The following is a 19,520-nucleotide window of genomic DNA, read 5'->3' as shown; positions in this document are numbered from 1 at the left end:
GGAAGCTTCATCCCGACAAAAACCATCATCGTCCAAAAAGACCAGTACAACGACTTCCCTTCTCAAAGAAGGTGAAGTCAACAAAAGTTGACCGTTTCGTCAATCTCCTCCTGAGAAGCCAGGTAAGTTCGCCAATCCCAGTCATCTCTCTGCAAAAATGACCCCTTCCATCGATCCTGACCGGCTAAACGCACTCCTTAGCCCAAAATCCCCAAAGCTGCTAGGGCTGCTCGCCCACGTCCAACAGAAATCAACATGATAGGACGTCATATCAGCCCATGGACCACACGCGTCCATGACAGCAGTTCCTCCAGCAGCAACGAAAACAAAATAACGCACCGACATGGAACCGAGCTTGCACGACCAGAGGCGGCTCCTCTGCAAAAACCATCTCGCCCGGCACCAGCCTACACACCCCCTCCCACCGCCCAGGCTCGTGCCCGCTCCCGCCTCGGCTACACCGGCGCCAACTCGGCACTGCCGAACACCACTTCCCCCTTGGGCGGAGGAACAGCCGTAACGGGCATCAGACCCCGCGGTTACGGCCTGGACAGCGTCCACAACAACATCCACAACGCCGCCAACACCGACATCGATGAACCAGCACCAGCCGTCGTCCCCGCCGTCGTGAGCCCGCCGCCGTACAACTTCCACCTGCGTGACCGATTTCTGGAGACAGACTTGGCTGCGACCTTTGATCACACCTCACCACATCCCCCGCCCCCAGCCTATGGTGTGGCTTCTCCCATCCGCCTCCTCGGCGATACGACATGGACAACCAGCCGCAACCGCAATACGGGAACCACACCACATCCCCCGTGCCCGGTCCATGGTGTGGCTCGGCCTCCCATTGCCCTCCTCGGCGATACAACAACAACAACCAGGAACAACCGCAATACCAGAGGCACGAGAAGCCCCAGCATCAGAAGCATCGACACTGTAGACCTAATGATCGAGCTCATCGACCTCCGCGACGATACAACAACCAGCAACAATCGCAATACCAGACCTGCAGAGAGGGCCAGAAGTTACGACACTGTAGACCAGATGATCGATCTCGAGCGGGGAAACCCGCCCCGCAACGAGACGGGGACCGGAGGCGTGAGAAATCGAGGGGTCGGCCGAGGCTGTTGAGGAAATGGTACTTTTGGTTTTACTTCCTCATCATGGGTGGGGTTGTTCTTTGTTTGGTCCTTTACAGTAAGGGTTTGGGCGTGTTTGGGGTGCAGCAGTTCCCGCACCACGGTCTTTGAGTACACGTACCCGACTGTTCTTTCCATCGTTACTCAGGGGTTTTGTACACGAACGGGATGATCGGACGGGGCATTCAGAGAATGCTGTGGATTAAGGTATTGAGTGCGCGGGAGAGGGACTAGAATAGGCTGAGTCAAGAAGTTAGCGGACTTGTTACTCTGTTTATGGAACTTCAAACTTGGTCCTACCGTCTGTATGTGACGGTGCATTGGTTTGGGATAGGAGGGTAAACACAGCGACAGCGAACATTGGAATACAATCATCCGTCGGTTCCAGACATTCTCCTGCATATTCCCGTGATTGATCTTTTGTAGACTGTAGAGGCAAGTGCCACAAGCCCCCCCGACTTCAGGAACTCCTGCGACCATACGGCTCAAACGGAAAGAAAGCACTCAGAACCCCCATCGCCACAAGTAAAGCTCCGCAGATGTAGATGGGCGCACTAGTCGAAGTGTTCGCCACAGTAGCAATAACAGCCGAGAGAATTCCCATCACACGGTTGCAAGCCACTGCGACTCCGTTTCCTGTCGCTCGATGGGCACTGGGGAGAACCTCTGGCGTGTAGGCATACAGGGTGCCATAGTAGATGTTCAGGCAGAAGGCAATGGAGCACGAGAACCCGACGTCTTGGGCACCGGTGCGGACAGATGTGTAAGCGAAGAAGAAGGCAGCTGTCATCAGCGCCCCGATGAGCATCGTGTATCGACGTCCAAGAAGAGGTATGTTGCACATCCAACCAGCGAGCAATGGTCCGCAGATTGAACTGATGTTGGTGAGAGTGTAGTTGCGCCAGGTTTCGAAGGTTGAGACGTCCAGGTTTGCTCCGCGGGAGGCGAGATAACTTGGGAGGAAGACGTAGAACAGAGGGTAAGCTAAGCCCATCATGGCCCATGACACCCATATCAGTGCAGTTGAAAGGGATATCTTGGGGGTTGAGAACAGTCCCCGAAGATGTACAACAGTCTCTGCGAAGGAATAACGGTTCTTGCTGTGGGTGCCCATCACTACACCACATGCCTCGAGCTTCTCGACAGTCAGAGAGCAGTGTCGGTTGTACTTTGATGCCAGAAACTGGAAGGTATTGACAACCTGTGTATCTTCACCCAAAGCAAGAAGGTATTTGGGCGTCTCTCTCAGTCGAATGACGGTGACTCGAAGGATGGACATAATGAAGACAAGGGCGCCGCTGGTGAACATGACGTATCTCCACCCCATGTTGTTTTGCTTTGTGCAGACATCGACCGATGGACAGTTCCATTTCTCGGGTACTAACACATCAATGTTAGTCATTTTCTCCCATCAGAATGCCGATATTAAAGGATTGCTCACCAAGAAAGCCCCATGCGACAAACCCAGTCACATCCTGACCCAATCCCCACCACCCAGCCATCAGAGTGAGCACCCATTGCTTGCTCCCGGGCAGATATTCTAAAAAGACAGTCGTATCCAAGACGAGGTTTCCTCCAGCACCAAACCCAATAAGCGCGATCCACAAGCCCAGAGATGGCCAGTTCGGCATGGCCCCAGCGATGATGACGGAGATGGAGCACAGCAGGAGGGAGACGTTGAAGGCGAACCGGCGGCCAATGATGTCAGCACCCAAGCCCCAGAACAATGCTTCGATAAGCATGCCGACATAGCCAGCAATGGTCATGGCGTTGTCATATCCCTTCTCTCCGAACTCGCGGAAAGCTGGACCTGCGATGACGCCTTGGAGGAGGAGGACGAGGGAGTCGACGGCGTATCTGGTCACGATGGTGAGTTCATGGGTTACGGGGATGGAGGTAGTACACGCACCCAAAACCGTTGAGGAAGAAGAGCTTGGTGTGGTAGGGCGTCCAACCTATCTCGTCGATGGCCTGCAGAGAGTCGAGCTTGTTAGCACAAGGGCGTAGAGGATGCACACGAAGTATGCAGTTCTCACATTATTGACCAAGTGTATCTTCCTATTGAGAGCTGGATCGAGATCTTGTAGGCCCAAAATCTCTTCGCCATCATGAGTAGCGGTGCGGTTGACGGCTTGGAGGTCTATGGTGCTAGTATTGGTCTTCTGTCGTTCGTGGCCGTTTAATTTGACCTTCTCAGGTATTGGAGAGGTCGCCATCGTGGGGCAATTTGCGAAGAGGGGACCGTGCCGTAGGGTGAACAGAAGAAATATCCAAGATATGAGAATGGTGAGGAATGCTACAGCATACAATGATAAACTAAGTCCTCTGGGGCCATCCCGTTGATCGAGGAAGGGATGCGCTTCGTCGGTAGGTGGTAGAACTTTGGAGGAGAAAACGAAGAAGTGGAGAGGACAAGAGTTGAGGTCGAAGCTGAATGAAGACGAAATGAAAAAAGCGGGGAGTCGACGAAAACGGAAAAAGTTGAGAACCTCTTTGACTGGTGCGCTCAGACCGAATAGGAAGGAGCGCTGGGGAGGTACAAAGTTCAAGCTTGGCGTTCCCTGCCGGCTACCGTTTCACATGTTTCCCTCATAGATTGTTCTGCTGTGTAACTGATGGGTAGGTATTGATTCGACAAGCTTTCTGTCTTGGTTGTGTGATGTCACTAGGCGGTATGGCAAGAAGAAAGAAATGTTGGTTTATGGGGTTGATGCTGACTTCGTGGTCGCAATGATGTGGGAGCCTGAGAGGGTTTTGCAAGTCGACGGCAAAGGTTCCGGTAGCAACTCATATGCCGTAGACAAACAGTCCATGTAACAGATGTAAAGCGCAGGTCGAAATTGCTTTGGTTGAGTTGTGATTGTCGAGTTTAACGACCATACACGCGTTGGAAATGGATTGAAGCGCTTTATGAAGAAGGAAATGTAATATCGAGACCCCAAATAAACCCCATTTGTCTACCCGTACATTTCACGATGAGGTTTGAAGAAAGAGAAAAAAAGGAAGAAAAGAAAAAGAGATCTACCCGATGTCTGCTTTTGGCGGACAACTCCTGTGAGAGGTCGCCAAGGAATGCCAAGAGGTGAGAATAGCTTCGATAACATACCCAAAAAGGAACAGACGACAAGGGCAACAGAAGCTCATGGCATAATCCACCTTCCGGAAAGAAACCCGAGCAACAAAAACGCAGAAAATAGGGAAGTATGTGAGCCAAGTGATACCATAGCGCAGCAATATGAATGCCAATCCCCGCTGAAAGATATAAAATACAGAAAAAATTTCCACTCCATCTTCAAATGAAAACAAAAAGAAGGAAATGGAGACAAGAAGGTGTTGTTCGCCTGATGATATTTGCGCCTGCTGCAAGCAGACACTCTGGCTGCTGTCATATGAAAACTCGACGGCGACTGCACAAAGCTGATCAGTGAAGACGGGCAGTGTGCAGAATTCCAAATGCTTTGTAGCATAGGAGCGTTTGGGCCATTTGTGGTGACTGGACGGCGTGGATGTGGTGGTTGTGACTGGGGCAGACGTAATGGCGGCATCCCTCCCGAGCCCGGAGCCCCGCTTTACGGACCGGTCGGGTCGGGTGGACCCCACTCGCCCCGGCCCGCTGCCGTCCCTGTGGACCTTGGGACCGCCGACCAGTCTGATGAGTGCCGAGGTGCGGTATTGCTGTAGTGCACCGGTGCACCTACGACCCGGTGCTGGAAGGGGACCCGCTCCCAGAACTGCTGCCGGTTTCTCGCCCGGCGTGACTGTTCTTCTGTCCCTTCTTTTTGCAACGATTCAAATGAGCGACATGATCGTTCCTATCAACGCTGGTCGCACCGTGATCATCGCACTCATAACTCATTGGTTGATCCAATTTCCCCCCTTTGCAGGTCTGTATGTGGCGGATATGGTTTCCCCGATGTGAGCAGAATTGGCCGCATCTGCCACACCTGTAGCATGGATCAGACGGACGACCAGGGGTCTTGGGCCGGTGTTTCTGAGTTTTGTAGTGATTGGCGAGCCTGTATCGGTGTTTAAATCCGACGTTGGGGCAGCTGTGGCATTGGAACTGGTGGTCGGTTTCGATGTGCAGTCTGTGATGCAAAGGCGATGTCGTTAGTGTGTGTTTGATATGATTTGACGGTTTGGGAAATGCGGATGTCGAATGCACGAGGTTTTTATTGCAAGATGGTCTGTTTTTGGGGGTTGTCGGAGACTCACTTTAACGCCGCTTCGCTGGAAAATTCGATCCGACGGTTCTTCTGTGGACGACAGAAAGTGCACCGAGACGTCCCAGTTTCAGTGGTAATTGGAGATAGCGGCGGAGATTGGGTAATATCCTGATTTGCAGCCTGCAAATACAGATTGTCTGAAGTTGACGACGTCGGGTCACTAATGCTGCATGGCAAAGCGGCGGCGACCTCGGTAGCGGGGCCTGGCTGGTTTTCATTGCTCAGGCCAAAAGGAGTAGGCTGCGGCGGTAATTCGGGTCTGGCATCGTGTTCTTGTGACCAATCCGTCCCGAAGTCATCGCCCAGAAAGTCCAGATTAAAGTCTGGCGATAACGTCGTAGAAGATACTTCGGGGTGGCCATGAGGATTGGTTACGGACATCTCCATTTCGGGCAGTACGGGACACTGTGAAGCGAGGGTTAGGGTTGTGCTCCTGTCGGTCGCGTTCACGTACCAACCAAGATTGTATCTCCGCTCATGGAAGGGGTTTTCGATGAATTTGGTACTGGCGAAAATGCGAAACACTTTCAAGCCCGATCAATTCTTTGTTGCGTGTTGATTCAGATTCGAGTGCAAGAGACCAGCCGTTAAACTTGATGCTTGGGATTATGGCCAGCAGCTCGGATGCTATATAGTATAAGAGAAGTGCAGTGCACCAACCGCCGCAGGTCGAAACTACAGTCCAATACAGGGTCGGCCAACAGACTCGAGAACTTGCAAAAAGGATACGTCTCCTACACGGTGCATGGAAAGTGAGCACGGATCCTTGAAGGAACGGTGCTTCGCGTCTTTTGCCAATACTCCGCGCGGAAAAACGGAGGCTCACACACGCCCTGTCAACCGTTTTCATATTGACACGGAGTACACATCCAAAGTACCCAACCACCAAGACGGAAGTTGCTGCTGAGAGGACTGAAGGCCAGTTTCTGGCCCAAGTCCCATCGTCCAATTGAATCCTCAAAGCTATCTTGTCTGGCCCCACTCCCGTCCGGTGCTAAACCCGATGTGGGTACAAGCGAGGCCATGCAGCCAAGAAATACTGAAGCAGCATGATTTCCAACCCTACCATCACGTACCTGGCTTCGCTCCCCCAAGCCTCCTACCGTGTCTGGAAAACGAAGAGCGTGGTTGGGTGCCCTCGACAGAGCCGCCTCCATTCTCTGTACCTCTACAGTGCGGACCTGTTGAAGCTTATTGTGGCCGCTGGGTATCTCCCCGGTACCCACGCCAAAGCTGCAGAAACACCAAGTCGTCACATAACCTGCAGAAACACCAAGTCGTCACATAACCTCCCACTACATATCTAGGGCAGTTGTAAGTTACATATCCCGCTTTTCATCCAGTACGATACAGGACGGAGGGACCCCAGTCTGGTTGCCTTACGACACTATCCCTCGCTACGCGGAAATTGGAATACTAGGGAGATATTCCGATGCTTACACCCGCCGGCTATTGGTGAGGGGGTCGGCGACCCTTCACTGACCTGACAAAGTAACGGCGCCTGAGCCTCCCGTCCCCGAGGTTCAGTAACTCAGGGGTAATTTATCATTCAGTATCTTCATCGAAAGTTTGTTGAGCTGGATTACCTGTCAGCAGAGATGCGCCGTTCCCTAGAGATACCTAAAGCTCGTCGTCTGATAGGTCGGGTTTTGCGGCTGAAAATCCGACCTCAAATAGATGTCGTTGAGCCAGGTGGCGCCTTTCGCCTGCGATGTGCTTTGCGACCTACATCCACAAGAACAGCGAACGCCACAAACCACCACCATCGCTTATTCTATGCTAGATTTCTTGACCCAGCGACATCGCCATGGAAAGAGCAGCAATCCATGTTCCTTTTCCATATCCAAACTCCTCTTCGCTGAGTTCGAAGCCGTTCTCAAGAAGTTATCGGTGAGCCAAAGGCCAAAAATGCCGTCTCAGCTGTCTTCGCTCCCCTTTCCAGGGGTGATTCAACTCAACTCAAGATCAATTTGAGGTCGACGCCCACCTAGAGGTACGCGGCGTACATCCGCTCCTTGCCCTCTCAAAACGATGTTTTTAACCACCCGCGACAGCACAACCAACTCATATCAAAATCAGTGCGATTATCCTGGACTTCCAAACGTTCAATTTGAGAGCGATGTGGTCGGGGAATTCGTCTATAAAACCATGTCGTCTGCGTTGGTCAAGGTCAGTCGGTTCATCTTCCTCGTCCTCACCATTACCTTCTTCATCATTACCTTCTTCTTCATCGTCGCCCAAAACCCACCGTTGGTTCTTCAAAGTTAAAACACCAAACCCCAAAAGCGTCGCTTTCCTCAAGTTCCCGGCCTCTCTTGTTAAACCACCGACTTCAACGATACTTCAACCATGGAGCGCGATCTCGACACTCTCTTGAACGAGGTTCGCCAAGACTCATCGTCAACCACAGCCAGTCACGGCTCCACTTCAAGACCCACAGGCCCAGGTTCGTCCGATCCCTTGCGCTTCCACCACTAATACCACTAACAGATGACGCCCTATAATGGTAACGCAACAGTGCTGAACTGTTAGCAACGCTATCACTTACAATAAAGGCATTCACTAACCTGCAAACCTACTCCACAGATACAAACACCAGCAGAACATACCACGCCGTCGACAGACAGACCACGAACAGCCGAAGCAGCAACACAACATCAAAAAATAAGACACCAATGGAGCGCTTCGAGGCCGAGTCTTTTACCAACGGGCCATGGCATGCTATCGATGGGGTGTCTCACTCTGGTCCTGGATCGACCTGACTGTGGTGATGGTTACAGCCACCTCAAACATGGCTGATGAAGGCGAGCGAAGGCTTGATAGCTAGGGCGCCTTTCTTGGATAGAAAATGACTACGATGAAGACAGAAGATATTCAAGAAAAAAATAAGAGTGTGGCCTGGACCTAAAGAAAGGAGTCGACAAGGGTACTCTTGAGTCTTGTTGCTTGTGTTCCTCATCTACTACGTACACTAGTCATGACCAGAACAAAGCGACCAAACACGACCAAGTCTTGGGAATAACGCATATCTTGAAACAATAAACACCAACGCTATTTCCAGGGCAGTCTATCTAGCCCTGAATATTCTCCAAGGGAGTACAAGTGACAATGATCGCTAAAATCCAACAGAACCCAGGTGCAGAGGAACCAAGTCCCATATCAGCTGAGAAGAGGGCGGGAAGAAATCCAAAAGAACAACTGGGCATCAAAAGCTGAGGGAAAAACCACAGTGAGCCCGGGCCATGCCGTGCCGTGACCCACACGATCGGCTCCAGTTCCAGGCCGTTCCAAGCTCTCGGCCCGGGACTCGCCCGGACACGTAGAGACTACCGGATTACCGGTGCACCCGGACACAAACCAGCTCAACTCACAACTGTACCAGCCTATCCTCCCGTCTCCGTTGTGTTTTACCACAACCTTGCCCTCACCCTCACTCTATGCAACTACGATACAGCACCACCGTGGGTACACAAGTCCCGAACGCAACTCTATTTATCATCATATACCTGCCGGTGTGAAGAAGAGTCCTTTAAATGGGTAATATGTTCTTCCCTATCAAGACTCGTCGGGCCGTGGTATTTGCACTCGTACATCGTTGGCTTCTCCATTTCCGGGCACGGGCGTTTGATGCGGAGATGCTCTAGGTGGTTACCGCGGTGGTTAGTAGTATGGCCGCATCGACCACACTTGAACAGTTCCGTTGACGCTATATCGTTCTCGAGATGGGAGAGATGTTCTTCCCTATCGAGACTCGTCCGGCCGTGGTATCTGCACTCGTACATCGTTGGCTCCTCTATTTCCGGGCACGGGTGTTTGCTGCGGAGATGCTGTAGGTGGTTACCGCGGTGGTTCGTAGCATGGCCGCATCGACCACACTTGAACAGTCCCGTTGACGCTATATCGTTCTCGATATGGGAGAGATGTTCTTCTCTATCGAGACTCGTCGGGCCGTGGTATCTGCACTCGTACATCGTTGGCTGATTTTTTTCCGGGCACGGTATTTTTTTGCGGATGTGGTCTAGATGGTGAGAGCGGCGGTCCGTAGTATAGCCGCATCGACCACACTTGTACAGTCGCGACGTCGACCCTTCATCGTGATTGTGGGTCCTATGATGTCGCCGGCGATGTTCTGCTGAAGAAAAATCAAGGTCTTCGCAGCCTTCAAGGCAAGAAAAGCGATGATTTATACTTATGTGATCCCTGTAACATGCCGGTTATTAGCTCTTGGTTACACGTCTCAATGACCAGTTGTTTTCGTTTCTTTTCTTGGCCGCCCTCTGTTATCGTGTTGACGCCCCATTTCCGAGCAATTTCTACTCACCTCAAGGCAGCCTCGCTGTAGAGTGTGCCTCCTCGGTTTTTTCGGAGACAATAGCGGCATTCTCTCTCAGCCACGACGGAAGACTCTCGAGCGTCGAGTTGCAGCGGCTTGCTGGACGATATCGGCGCCTCTGATTGACTGAGCTTAGGTGGCGATATATGAACAACGGTGACTGAGGGCGTTTCCTTTGTCCTTGATTTTGTTGCAGGGTCCTCTACACCTTCTGGTTGTGCGGGTGGGAAGATGGCTGTCGTCGGGTTGCCGTTTGAAAGGGCTGAGGCTGGATTATCCCATGATGGCGCCGATGGATATTGAGAAGTACCACGAAGCTCTTCTACCACATGCTCATCGAGAGTACCTGGCAACTCTGAGGTGACGGTGTTCGATGGATAGTCACCCAAGAGGATATGCTCCACTAAAACTTGGCTTGCACCGGGACGTTCTAACTGACGCACTTCCAGCACAGTTTGGTAGTGTGGGGCTGTCGACCCGGAGATGAACTGGTCAGGAGAATCACCATGCGAAAAGGTTTGCGCCGCTGGACCTGGGGAGGATGTTGGAGAGGTTGGGCGAAAACCCTGTTTTATTAACACATCCCACATGTACTGGTCTGATGGTGATATCTGTCCTGCAGATAAGTCTCGCAACTGGGAAATTTCGCTGTCAGAAATGGTGCCCTCCGAGGAGCCCTGTTCGGAGAGACCGTGGTGAGGATCTGGTTGCGCAAGGGATCCAGAAGAAGAAGACTGCAACTAAGGTTCTTCTTGGCCGGCTTCCTGTCCAGGGGCATCCGTGAACCGATTCTCCGTGTTGTCGTGTGGGTTTGCCATTGTGCCAACGTATCGCTACTAGCTGATGGATAATAGAGGTATTGATTGAGTACAATCGATGATCGAAGACAATGTGCGGATGGGTCGTGACGTCGCGTGCAGTGATAACCGTGTTCTCGCGATTTATTATGGCGATAGAAAGTGGTTCGGTGAGAGATGGTTGCAAGCGCTTGTAGCGCGCTGGAAAGAAAGGCAGAAGTGAGTGGGCATAAATTGGAGGATGTTTGGTTGGAACCTACGCGTTGACAACCAACGGAAGAAATCGATTTCAGGCAAAGGGACGGAGGGAACTTGGACAAAGCGGACTTGCCTGCACCTTCGGCCGGTAGGCAGGCAACAAAGGGAAGGGACATTGGCCAAACAGCCCTTTCCAGCTTTCACCAGGAGTCAATATCGTTGAGTGGCTCCTTCCTCTTCCCACTTTGCACTTCGATGCCCCACAGACACTCAAAGTTTGACAGCGACAGGCAAGTCGGTCATGACTTCCTTGCAATTCCAGCACTTCTTGAAGAACTGAAGGCAACAATCAAGGAAGCCCTTCAAATAAGGAGGAACCACCACTGTATGTAACCAGTCATCACTGAGCGCCCTTCGGACTTGGGTACAGGATCCATGAGAGCCAGGCCCCGGAGTCTTGTGCAGTTGTGGAAGTGGGAAGTAGTTCTTGTGGGCTCCACATTGGGCAATTTTGCGCGGAACATTGTCATGCAAGAGATACTTCCGAGGAGGACGCTAGATTCTGCTCCACGCTACTGTACGCCCCCCTGGAAAGTGATATTTCAGGGACTTGAGGCTTTCGATGTTCTGTTTTGCCAAGAACCTAGCCCCAAATCTCTTGGCGTAAAAGGAAGGGCACACGGTGGGACTACCCGCGCCACCCGTTTACCGAAGGGCGAATGACGTTCAGTCCCGACTTGTCCGTCTTACATACGCCCGCATACGCCGCATGCCCGCATCGTGATGCAGGCATGCGCATGCCCCGAACGAGGGAACGTGTCAGAAAGCACGTAAAGTGGGTCAAAGAGATATGCATTAAGAAGTGATTGATTCTCGTAATCCTCGTCCCAGTCCTTTTCGAGGGTTCTGGGGTTTAAGTACAAGAACTAGGGATTCTAGGAGGCTAGTCCTCATATAATAATATCGTCAGATAGCCCAATTATCGAGCTATAGTTATAAGGGGATTCCTATACTATATATATAATATATAAGGTTATATAAAGAAGGAGGCACATACTGGACCAGAAGTTTGGCCATCTATATATACCCTAATAATCTAATACACCCCCTCAATTGAAGGTATTAAGGCAAAGCTAAACAAGACTACTAATTATATAAAGCTATTCCTAGTTTAATCCTTAACTACATCCAAATCTACGTATTTCCTTTCTTTTTTATCTACGTTAATATCTCTAATAGACTCCATACATAGCAATTTTCTAAAAATCCTTATATTTATTAATAGTTACTACTTTAGTCAGTCCGTTTATTAGAATCTTTATTGTTTTACAGTATTCAACTTTAATATATCCTTCCTATATTTCCTATTGTAATTAATAATAATAAATATTAATATAACGGAGCTTAGTATTTAACTTACTATTTTCAGTAGTAACGAGGCAAATCGTTTGCTAATTATTATACTAAATAGTAAGAATCGAATCGATAAGATAAAATAATTATTTAATTAACCTTATTATAAATATTACTTCTTTAGCTACACTTTTGAATACTAGTAACTCTACTTCTATTAATAATATTATAATTATTACTTATTTAATTATTCCCTAATATATAAGACTATTAAAGAATTTGATAATAAATCTTTAAAAACTCTTTCGATTAAGAAGGTTATTAATAAAAGAAGTATCTAAAGTAATTTCGAGAATATTATTACCCCTAAAGGTTAAGGCTAATTCGCTAGTATAGTAGAAATAATATAATACCTTATCTATTACCTTATAATAATCTAAATTAGGGTTATAACTATATCGAATTAGTCGGTTTATTACAAAGGTAATATCTAGTCTAGTAATAACTGCGGCGTATAATATTAAACCGATTTTAATTTAATATCGATAGATTAACTTCCTTAATACTTTATTTTTATATAGTATTAATTCTTAGTTAGCTATAAGGACGAAAATTGTACGTTTATTGTTAATAAGGTTATAAATTTTTTCGAAATAAGATTACTAGGATAATTATTTTTTTTTAGCTTTCCAGTCTCTAATAATTTCGAGACCGAAAAATTATTATAATTCATTACTTTTAATAAAATAATATCGCTATTTTAAATCTTTTATATATTATTAAACTTCTATTTCTCGTCGTTTAGGGTAGGCGAATATAATATTATCTATATAATAGAAGATAAAAATCCTATTTTTAATAAAAATATAAAGTTCTTCAGGCATAGGCTAGAAACCGTTATCGGTAAAAGCGTTAGTAAGTTCGTATTATTATAATAACGGTGACCGGCGTAGGCTATAGAATACTTTATAAATTCTTAATACCTTACCCTCCCTTTAATACCTTAGCAGTATTTTTACAAATATCTCTTCGTCGAAATTAGCGTTAATAAAAGTATTAATAATATTATATTAAATTAATTCGAGGTTAAATCGAATAGTAATAATAATAATAGTTCGAAATAATCTTCTAACGAGGGTTAAAGCTTAAATTTCTTACCTTATTTTCTATTATTAATCCCCTTTAATTACGAATTTCGCCTTAATTTTATTAAATTTGCCGTTCTTATAAAACTTCTATACGTAAACCTATATATAATCAAATATTCATTTTCTTTATATTTTAAGTTTATTAGCGTCGACCTCTACCTAAAGTTTTATTTCTCTATAACTATCGAAATATTTTTTACTTAATTATTAGAAATTAGGTTCGAGGGAGGTAGTTATCGAAATCTTTATAATATTTAAATAAATTTAGAAAATTATAACAATATATAATATTAAATTTATTATCCCTAACCAAACGGTTAAATTAAGCTTTAATAATTATTTACCCTCGGTAGGGAATTATCAATTAAGAAAATCATTTAACGTTAAAAGTAGCCTTTTATAAAACAAATTTATTTATATTGATTTTTTCTTTTAGATAAGTATTTTAAAAGAGGTTAATAAAAAAGGAAAATAGCGGTAGTAAATCCGGAGGAGTTAAATAATGATTAAAAACGTAATTAAAGGATATTATTGATAGGTTATAATATTTAGGAATTCCTTCTACTCTTTTATTACTTTTTATTAAATTTAATAATAATAGATTATTAAGAAATTCGATTATATAAGCGTTTTTAAAATCAATTCGGCTCCCGAAATAATTGTAAATTTTATATAATTGATTTATCTTATTAAATAAATCGGCGAATTCGTTAAATATAATTTTAAAGTTATCCTTCTCTTTAAAAATATCTTTAGTAAAGGTAGTATCTTCGACGAAGATTACGTCTTGAATATTAATAATACGGTTATTATAAAGATTCTAAATCCGGTAGATAAATAAAAATAAATAACTAATAAAGTAACCGATCTACGCCTTTGGGTTATACTTCTTTCGCCTCTCTTACTTTAGATAGGTAATTGTAATTATAGTATAAGTTTTATAGTTATAAATTCGAAGGTATAAAAAGTCTAGCTTTTGAAGGGTGGTAAATCTACGTTAGCAAGCAATCTAAGTATAAAATCGTTCGTATAGGGATTTCTAATCGTAAAAGTAGCAAGGTAAGCGGTTTATTAAACAAATAATTATTAATATAACTTCTATTTATAAGTCTTCTAATATTTAGGTCTTAATAATTATAGATCTCCCCTTCTCTTTAATAATACTCCCTAAGCATTCTACCTCGCTATTTTAAATTTAAATATTAAGAATATATACTTCGATTTTAACTCCTCTAATAGCGAAGAAAATTTTAATAATTTATCTTTTAATAATTTCGTTCTCGTATTTAACGTATTATAGTTTAATATTATATTAGTTTTTAAAAATAATAAATAAATTTTTAAAATAAATGAAGATCAATAGGATTTTTTATTTTAAACGTAATAATCTTCAATATAACTAGTATATCGATAGGTAATTAATATTACATTAATATATTTTATTTTATTAGAGTTATAATCGAGGAAATCGATAGTTAATTATTCGTTTAGTTTATTACTTCAATTATATTATTTTCATTTAGTTTAGCATTTAATTTTTGCGGTACTATACGCGTTATATTAAACAGTAGAAGGGCCCTTAAAACATATTCCTTCGACATTATAAAAGTAATTAAGGATTTAAGGATTATAATATTTAAGCCGATAGTATTAAAGAAGACTACTCTTTTTATAATATTTATAATTAGTATAAGAATTAAATTAGTTTCGTTTCGTAAAGAAGTTGGCCCTAGTTTTAATAAGGGTGTAACGGGGACAGCACGGTTAACACAGGTACTGGTCGTATAGCTTAATTGAGGTTCTATAAAGAAGGAAAGTTCTATCTAAAAGGCGGCTCTACCAGAGATACGAAGTTTTAATAAGGGCTGCCCAAATATAGCTACGGCGCTTTATAATAGCTCTAGTCGATAATTAGAGCGCTATAGCCCGGGCTTTAGCCCTATAATATTACCCCCTTCCTCCTTCTTCCTATCCCTCTACGCGTTCGCTCCTTCTATTTCGACCAACGAAGGTAGTAGGTAGCAAGCAGCAGCGTACATATATACGCACCTCTAGAATTATATATAAAAACCCCTCCCCTGACTTCTTTTCCCTCTCTCTCTCTCCTTTCCTCTTTTCTTTCTAACCGTTACTCAAACTACTAAAGTAAATATTACCATCCCCTAATTAATTTCTCGCCTACCCTTCTTAATTAAAATAAATATTTCGTTTAATTTCGTTCAAATTATTTCCGTTTTTATTTTAGCCGTTTAAGAGCGAAGCCCCGTCCTTACTATTATTATATAATTCCTAATCCCCTTCCTAAGAGGCCGCCGCTTATTGTAGGAGAATTAAAAATTCCGTTACTACCTCTAAGAAACTTAAATTTATTAAACCTAAATACTTACTAATAAATCTTCCTTATTATTCTTACATTAAAAAATCGTTACTAATTTTATTTATTCTTTAAACGGATTATGAATTCTTTATAGTCTTATATATTTCGTATTTAAACGTCCCGTACGAATATTATATTAAATTTAGAAACCGGGCGTATATAGTCTACTATAATAATGGTAAATAATACGACCGGGCTTCGTCCCTAATTTAAAAGGTCGTTATAATTTACGACGCGACGATTTTTAATAAGGAAAAAACGAAAACCTTTAAATATATCCGCCGAATTATAATTATTTAACATTATACCGCCGAACTATATAAAAGTAATAATATTTCCCTATAAATTTCTTCTATTTTATTTACTTTAATAAAATAAATTTTAATTAATTGAAATTTCTAAATAAAAATATAATTACTTCTTTTTGGCCCCTAGTAACGCCGCTGCCGTTCCCCTGACCTCTACCGCTCCTACTACTCTAGCCGCTTCCCTAACCCCTACCCTCCCTTTTAGAGAACTTATTATAATAAAGTTAGTAACCCGCTTCGAATTGTTCGAAAAGCGGTTAGAGGCTATAGAAATTAAGGATGACCGGAAGCGTAAAATACCGAAAAAAAATTAGAAAAATTTAAAATTAATATTTATTACCTTTTTTTTTTCTTCTTTTATTACCGTCTTTATTATTTTGTATATTCCGTATTAAAATATTCGATTAAATTATTATTAATATTAATTAGGCTATATTTCGCTTCGAAAAAGTTTAAAACTACTATATTATCGAACTTTTTTAGTAATTTCCAAGATTATTATACTTAATTAATTTAATTAATTAAAATTATTCTACGACTTCTTTTAATTATATAGTAAAGGATTTTATTTATATAGTATTCCTTTTCCCTATTTATTATAATAGTTAGAAGCTAAGAATTAGTAGTAATTTAGCTTAATAAAAGGTCCTTACGAACCTTCCTAAGTAAATCTATATAGAATTTATTAAAAACCCTTAATAAAAAATTGGAAAATTCTATTATAAAATGGCTAAAAATTTTTAATACTATATATTTTGTATAGATTTAATTGAACTTCTTCTTAGGGCGTGCTATAGTAAAATTCTTAAAGTTTAACTAAACTTTGTCCCCTTTCTTGAAGACTTTAATTAATTACCTCTTATAGTTAGCGAAACGTTCCTACTCTTATATAGAAAGTATTATAATTATTTAATATAAATCCGTAATTTACTATAGCATCGCAACGAAATCCTTAACTCTTACGTATAGGTTTTTAAAATTTACTTCTACTATAGGAGTTACTAGGGCTATTAGAGATTATAGATAATAGCTGTAAATAGTAAAAAATGGAAATGTATTAATGAAAATATTAATTAGGCTATTAATTGCTAATTATATTATTAAATACTAATAATCCTAATCGTTTGAAATATAATTAATAAAAGTTTTTAAGAAGGCCCACACTACTTAATTTAGTTTTTCGGGGCTACCGTCGGTTTAGGAGTAAAAAGCGGTATTTAAGAGCTAATTAATGCCTGATAAATTGCAAAAATGCTTCTAAAATCAGCTAATCTAATTAATACACCTATCGCTCATGATAAACTACGGCTACTTATAATATTTTACGAAATACCTAAGGAAAGCTTCCGCTACGATTTCTACCTCTATAGTAAGTATTAATTTTAAAATTATTAATTTATTAAATTTATCTTTAATAATAAAGATGTAAATATAACCTCCTATAAGGGGGAAATTAATAATAAAATCTATTTAAATATTTTTAAAGAACTAATCTAAGATAAGAAGAAGTTTTAACAGCCCTCTCTTCTAATCTTTCTAATATTTTACCTTATTATAAATATCGCAATTAGCCAAGAACCGACGGATATAAGTACCTATTAACGGCTAATAAAAATTTCTATTTATAATATAAATAGTACTTTCTCTTCTAAGGTACCTAAGAGCCTTCAAATTATATACTTTTTAAATAATATAGGTACGGAAAATATTTTTTAAAACGTTTTCTAAAAATATATATAAGATTACAACTTCGGTAATAGTAAAAGCTCCTAAAATCTAGATACAACCTCTATAGTATAACCTACCGAGCCCGTCGATAGTATATTCGCTAAATTAAATTTTTAAACCCTACGCGGAAGTTAGAAGGGTCCTATCTTTATTAATAATAGTTTAATAGATTTTATCTTTTTAAGAAATCTTTTTAAAAAATTACTGTAAATTTGAACTTTTAAATACCTTTACACCTTCCTCCGCTAGAGTAAAAAAAGCGATTATACGAATATAATTTTTAAAAGTAGATTAGGTAATTAATTATATTTCTTTAATTCCTACGTCCTCTTCGTTAGGGCGGTCCTAGTCCCTATAGGACAAAATAATAAAAATTACGGCGAACTTCCCCGGGCGGTAGAAAATCTCGAAATTAAACCGTAAGAAAAATTCGGCCTATTGTACTTATTATTCAAAAAGCTTTTACCTCTCTATAAAGTATTTGAAATTATAATAATTAATAATGATAACGAACTTCTTATAATTCTTAAATTCTATAGACTATTCTTTTATATATTTAATAATTGTAAGCATCTTTTTATTGTAGATGGGGTAATTACGTTCGGCGGAAGTAAATTTCTAAGAATAATAAATAACCGCCGTTTTTTATTTATCCTTCTCTTAAGTAAGGATATTATTGAAACTATACCCGCTATAGTCTATTTCTAAGAAAGTGGGTAGAGTCTATTTCTAAGAAAGTGGGTAGATTGGGATCCTACTAAGTAAAAATAGGAGCTTTAATAAATAATTCTTTTAAATTCTTAAAAATTATATCGTACTATTCAATCTATTTAAAGGGGACCCCGTTATTTATAAAGGTTATTAATAGTCCTATAACCGAAGAAAAGTCTTGAATGAATATTTAATAATAATTAATAAATCTAAGGAAGTTTCGTACCCTTTTCTAAAACGTAGGTACCTCCTACTTAATAATCGCTCTAATCTTTTCTAGGTCCGTTTAAATATCAAGATTTATAATAATAAAAAAACTTAAATATTTGACGCTCTTTATTACGAACTCGTATTTTTTAAGGTTTAAATAGAGTTTAGCGATAGTTATATATTTAATAATTTTATATACTTTAGTTAAATAATCTACCTTAAAACTTAACGAAAAAACTAATATATTATTTATATATATTAAAGTAAAGTTATTGAAATAATTCCCTAAAATACTATTAATATACCGTTAAAACGTCGCCAGTACTCCTAATAATCTGAAAACTATAACTAATTATTTAAATAATTTATATCAAATTCGAAATACCGTCTTCCCTTACTCTCCTTCAATTATATAGATCTTATAGAACGCTTATACAATATCTATTTTAATAAACTATTTTACTTTAATAATAATTCTAAACGTCTTTTTAAAAGTACTAGTCTATTGTAATAATAGCGTTAAAAACTCTATAATTATAATAGAATTAAAAACTTCTTCCCGGCTTCCTAATAAAGAGAATTAGCGTAACGGTAGGTAAATTATTAATACGGATAAAACCTTTATTAGGCAAATCTCTAAGGGTTTTTTTTAATACTAAGAATTCCTTTCGTAATATATTATAAAAGTAACTATAAAGGAGAGGCAATTCCTTACCGTATTTATTTTTTTTAAGTTCAATTTTATAATCGACGCTTAAACGGCTAGAATTAACTTTATTAGCTCCCTCTTACTTTTAAACGAATAAGTAATTATATATTTCTATAAGGATTATCTTTTATAATTCCTTATTTATTATATTGATTTTAAATTTGAAAGCTTTATCGATATTTCGTAAACTTACTACGAATATCACTAATTCTACAGTTTATTAGCCACTCTTCTTCTTAATCCTATTTACTATAGTTACGAATATAGTTACTAAATAATA

General features: G+C 41.4%; 5 protein-coding genes across 5 annotated transcripts; 2 read left to right on the top strand and 3 right to left on the bottom strand.

The window, feature by feature from the left end:
* Positions 1–255: 255 nt before the first annotated feature.
* On the top strand, positions 256–1,134 carry B0H65DRAFT_443039 (uncharacterized protein; the record flags this gene model as incomplete). The annotated part of the gene is made up of 1 exon (XM_062825610.1): positions 256–1,134. The coding sequence occupies one exon, from the start codon at positions 256–258 to the stop codon at positions 1,132–1,134; it is 879 nt and encodes a 292-aa protein (XP_062682331.1).
* Positions 1,135–1,602: 468 nt separating this feature from the next.
* Positions 1,603–3,358, bottom strand: B0H65DRAFT_425776 (major facilitator superfamily domain-containing protein; the record flags this gene model as incomplete). The annotated part of the gene is made up of 4 exons (XM_062824597.1): positions 1,603–2,522; positions 2,584–2,999; positions 3,052–3,113; positions 3,179–3,358. The coding sequence occupies 4 exons, from the start codon at positions 3,356–3,358 to the stop codon at positions 1,603–1,605; spliced, it is 1,578 nt and encodes a 525-aa protein (XP_062682330.1).
* A 1,345-nt stretch (positions 3,359–4,703) lies between these two features.
* B0H65DRAFT_212216 (uncharacterized protein) lies at positions 4,704–5,955 on the bottom strand. Its single transcript, XM_062821949.1, has 3 exons — positions 5,823–5,955; positions 5,358–5,773; positions 4,704–5,230 (listed from the first exon to the last, which is right to left on the bottom strand). Exons 2-3 carry the CDS (start codon positions 5,753–5,755, stop codon positions 4,837–4,839), a joined length of 792 nt encoding a protein of 263 aa, XP_062682329.1. The 5' UTR covers positions 5,756–5,773; positions 5,823–5,955; the 3' UTR covers positions 4,704–4,836.
* Positions 5,956–7,516: 1,561 nt separating this feature from the next.
* Positions 7,517–8,130, top strand: B0H65DRAFT_549394 (uncharacterized protein; the record flags this gene model as incomplete). The annotated part of the gene is made up of 3 exons (XM_062829658.1): positions 7,517–7,621; positions 7,859–7,874; positions 7,955–8,130. 3 exons carry the CDS (start codon positions 7,517–7,519, stop codon positions 8,128–8,130), a joined length of 297 nt encoding a protein of 98 aa, XP_062682328.1.
* Positions 8,131–8,481: 351 nt separating this feature from the next.
* B0H65DRAFT_558522 (uncharacterized protein) lies at positions 8,482–9,749 on the bottom strand (the record flags this gene model as incomplete). Its single annotated transcript, XM_062830104.1, has 2 exons — positions 8,482–9,074; positions 9,686–9,749. 2 exons carry the CDS (start codon positions 9,747–9,749, stop codon positions 8,857–8,859), a joined length of 282 nt encoding a protein of 93 aa, XP_062682327.1. The 3' UTR covers positions 8,482–8,856.
* Positions 9,750–19,520: the final 9,771 nt, after the last annotated feature.

Source organism: Neurospora tetraspora, assembly GCF_033439725.1.
Source record: "Neurospora tetraspora strain CBS 560.94 chromosome Unknown B0H65scaffold_4, whole genome shotgun sequence".
NCBI lineage: Eukaryota > Fungi > Ascomycota > Sordariomycetes > Sordariales > Sordariaceae > Neurospora > Neurospora tetraspora.
Note: the sequence above shows the minus strand (reverse complement) of the source record. Positions and strands in the feature narration are given on the sequence as shown.

What these genes read in the sequence shown, in the direction of transcription:
- B0H65DRAFT_212216 (XM_062821949.1), bottom strand. Translation starts at nt 5,755, where the DNA reads ATGGAGATGTCCGTAACCAATCCTCATGGCCACCCCGAAGTATCTTCT. An exon ending in TCCAGCGAAGCGGCGTTAAA is followed by an intron (nt 5,231 to 5,357) that starts GTGAGTCTCCGA and finishes TTTGCATCACAG; the next exon opens with ACTGCACATCGAAACCGACC.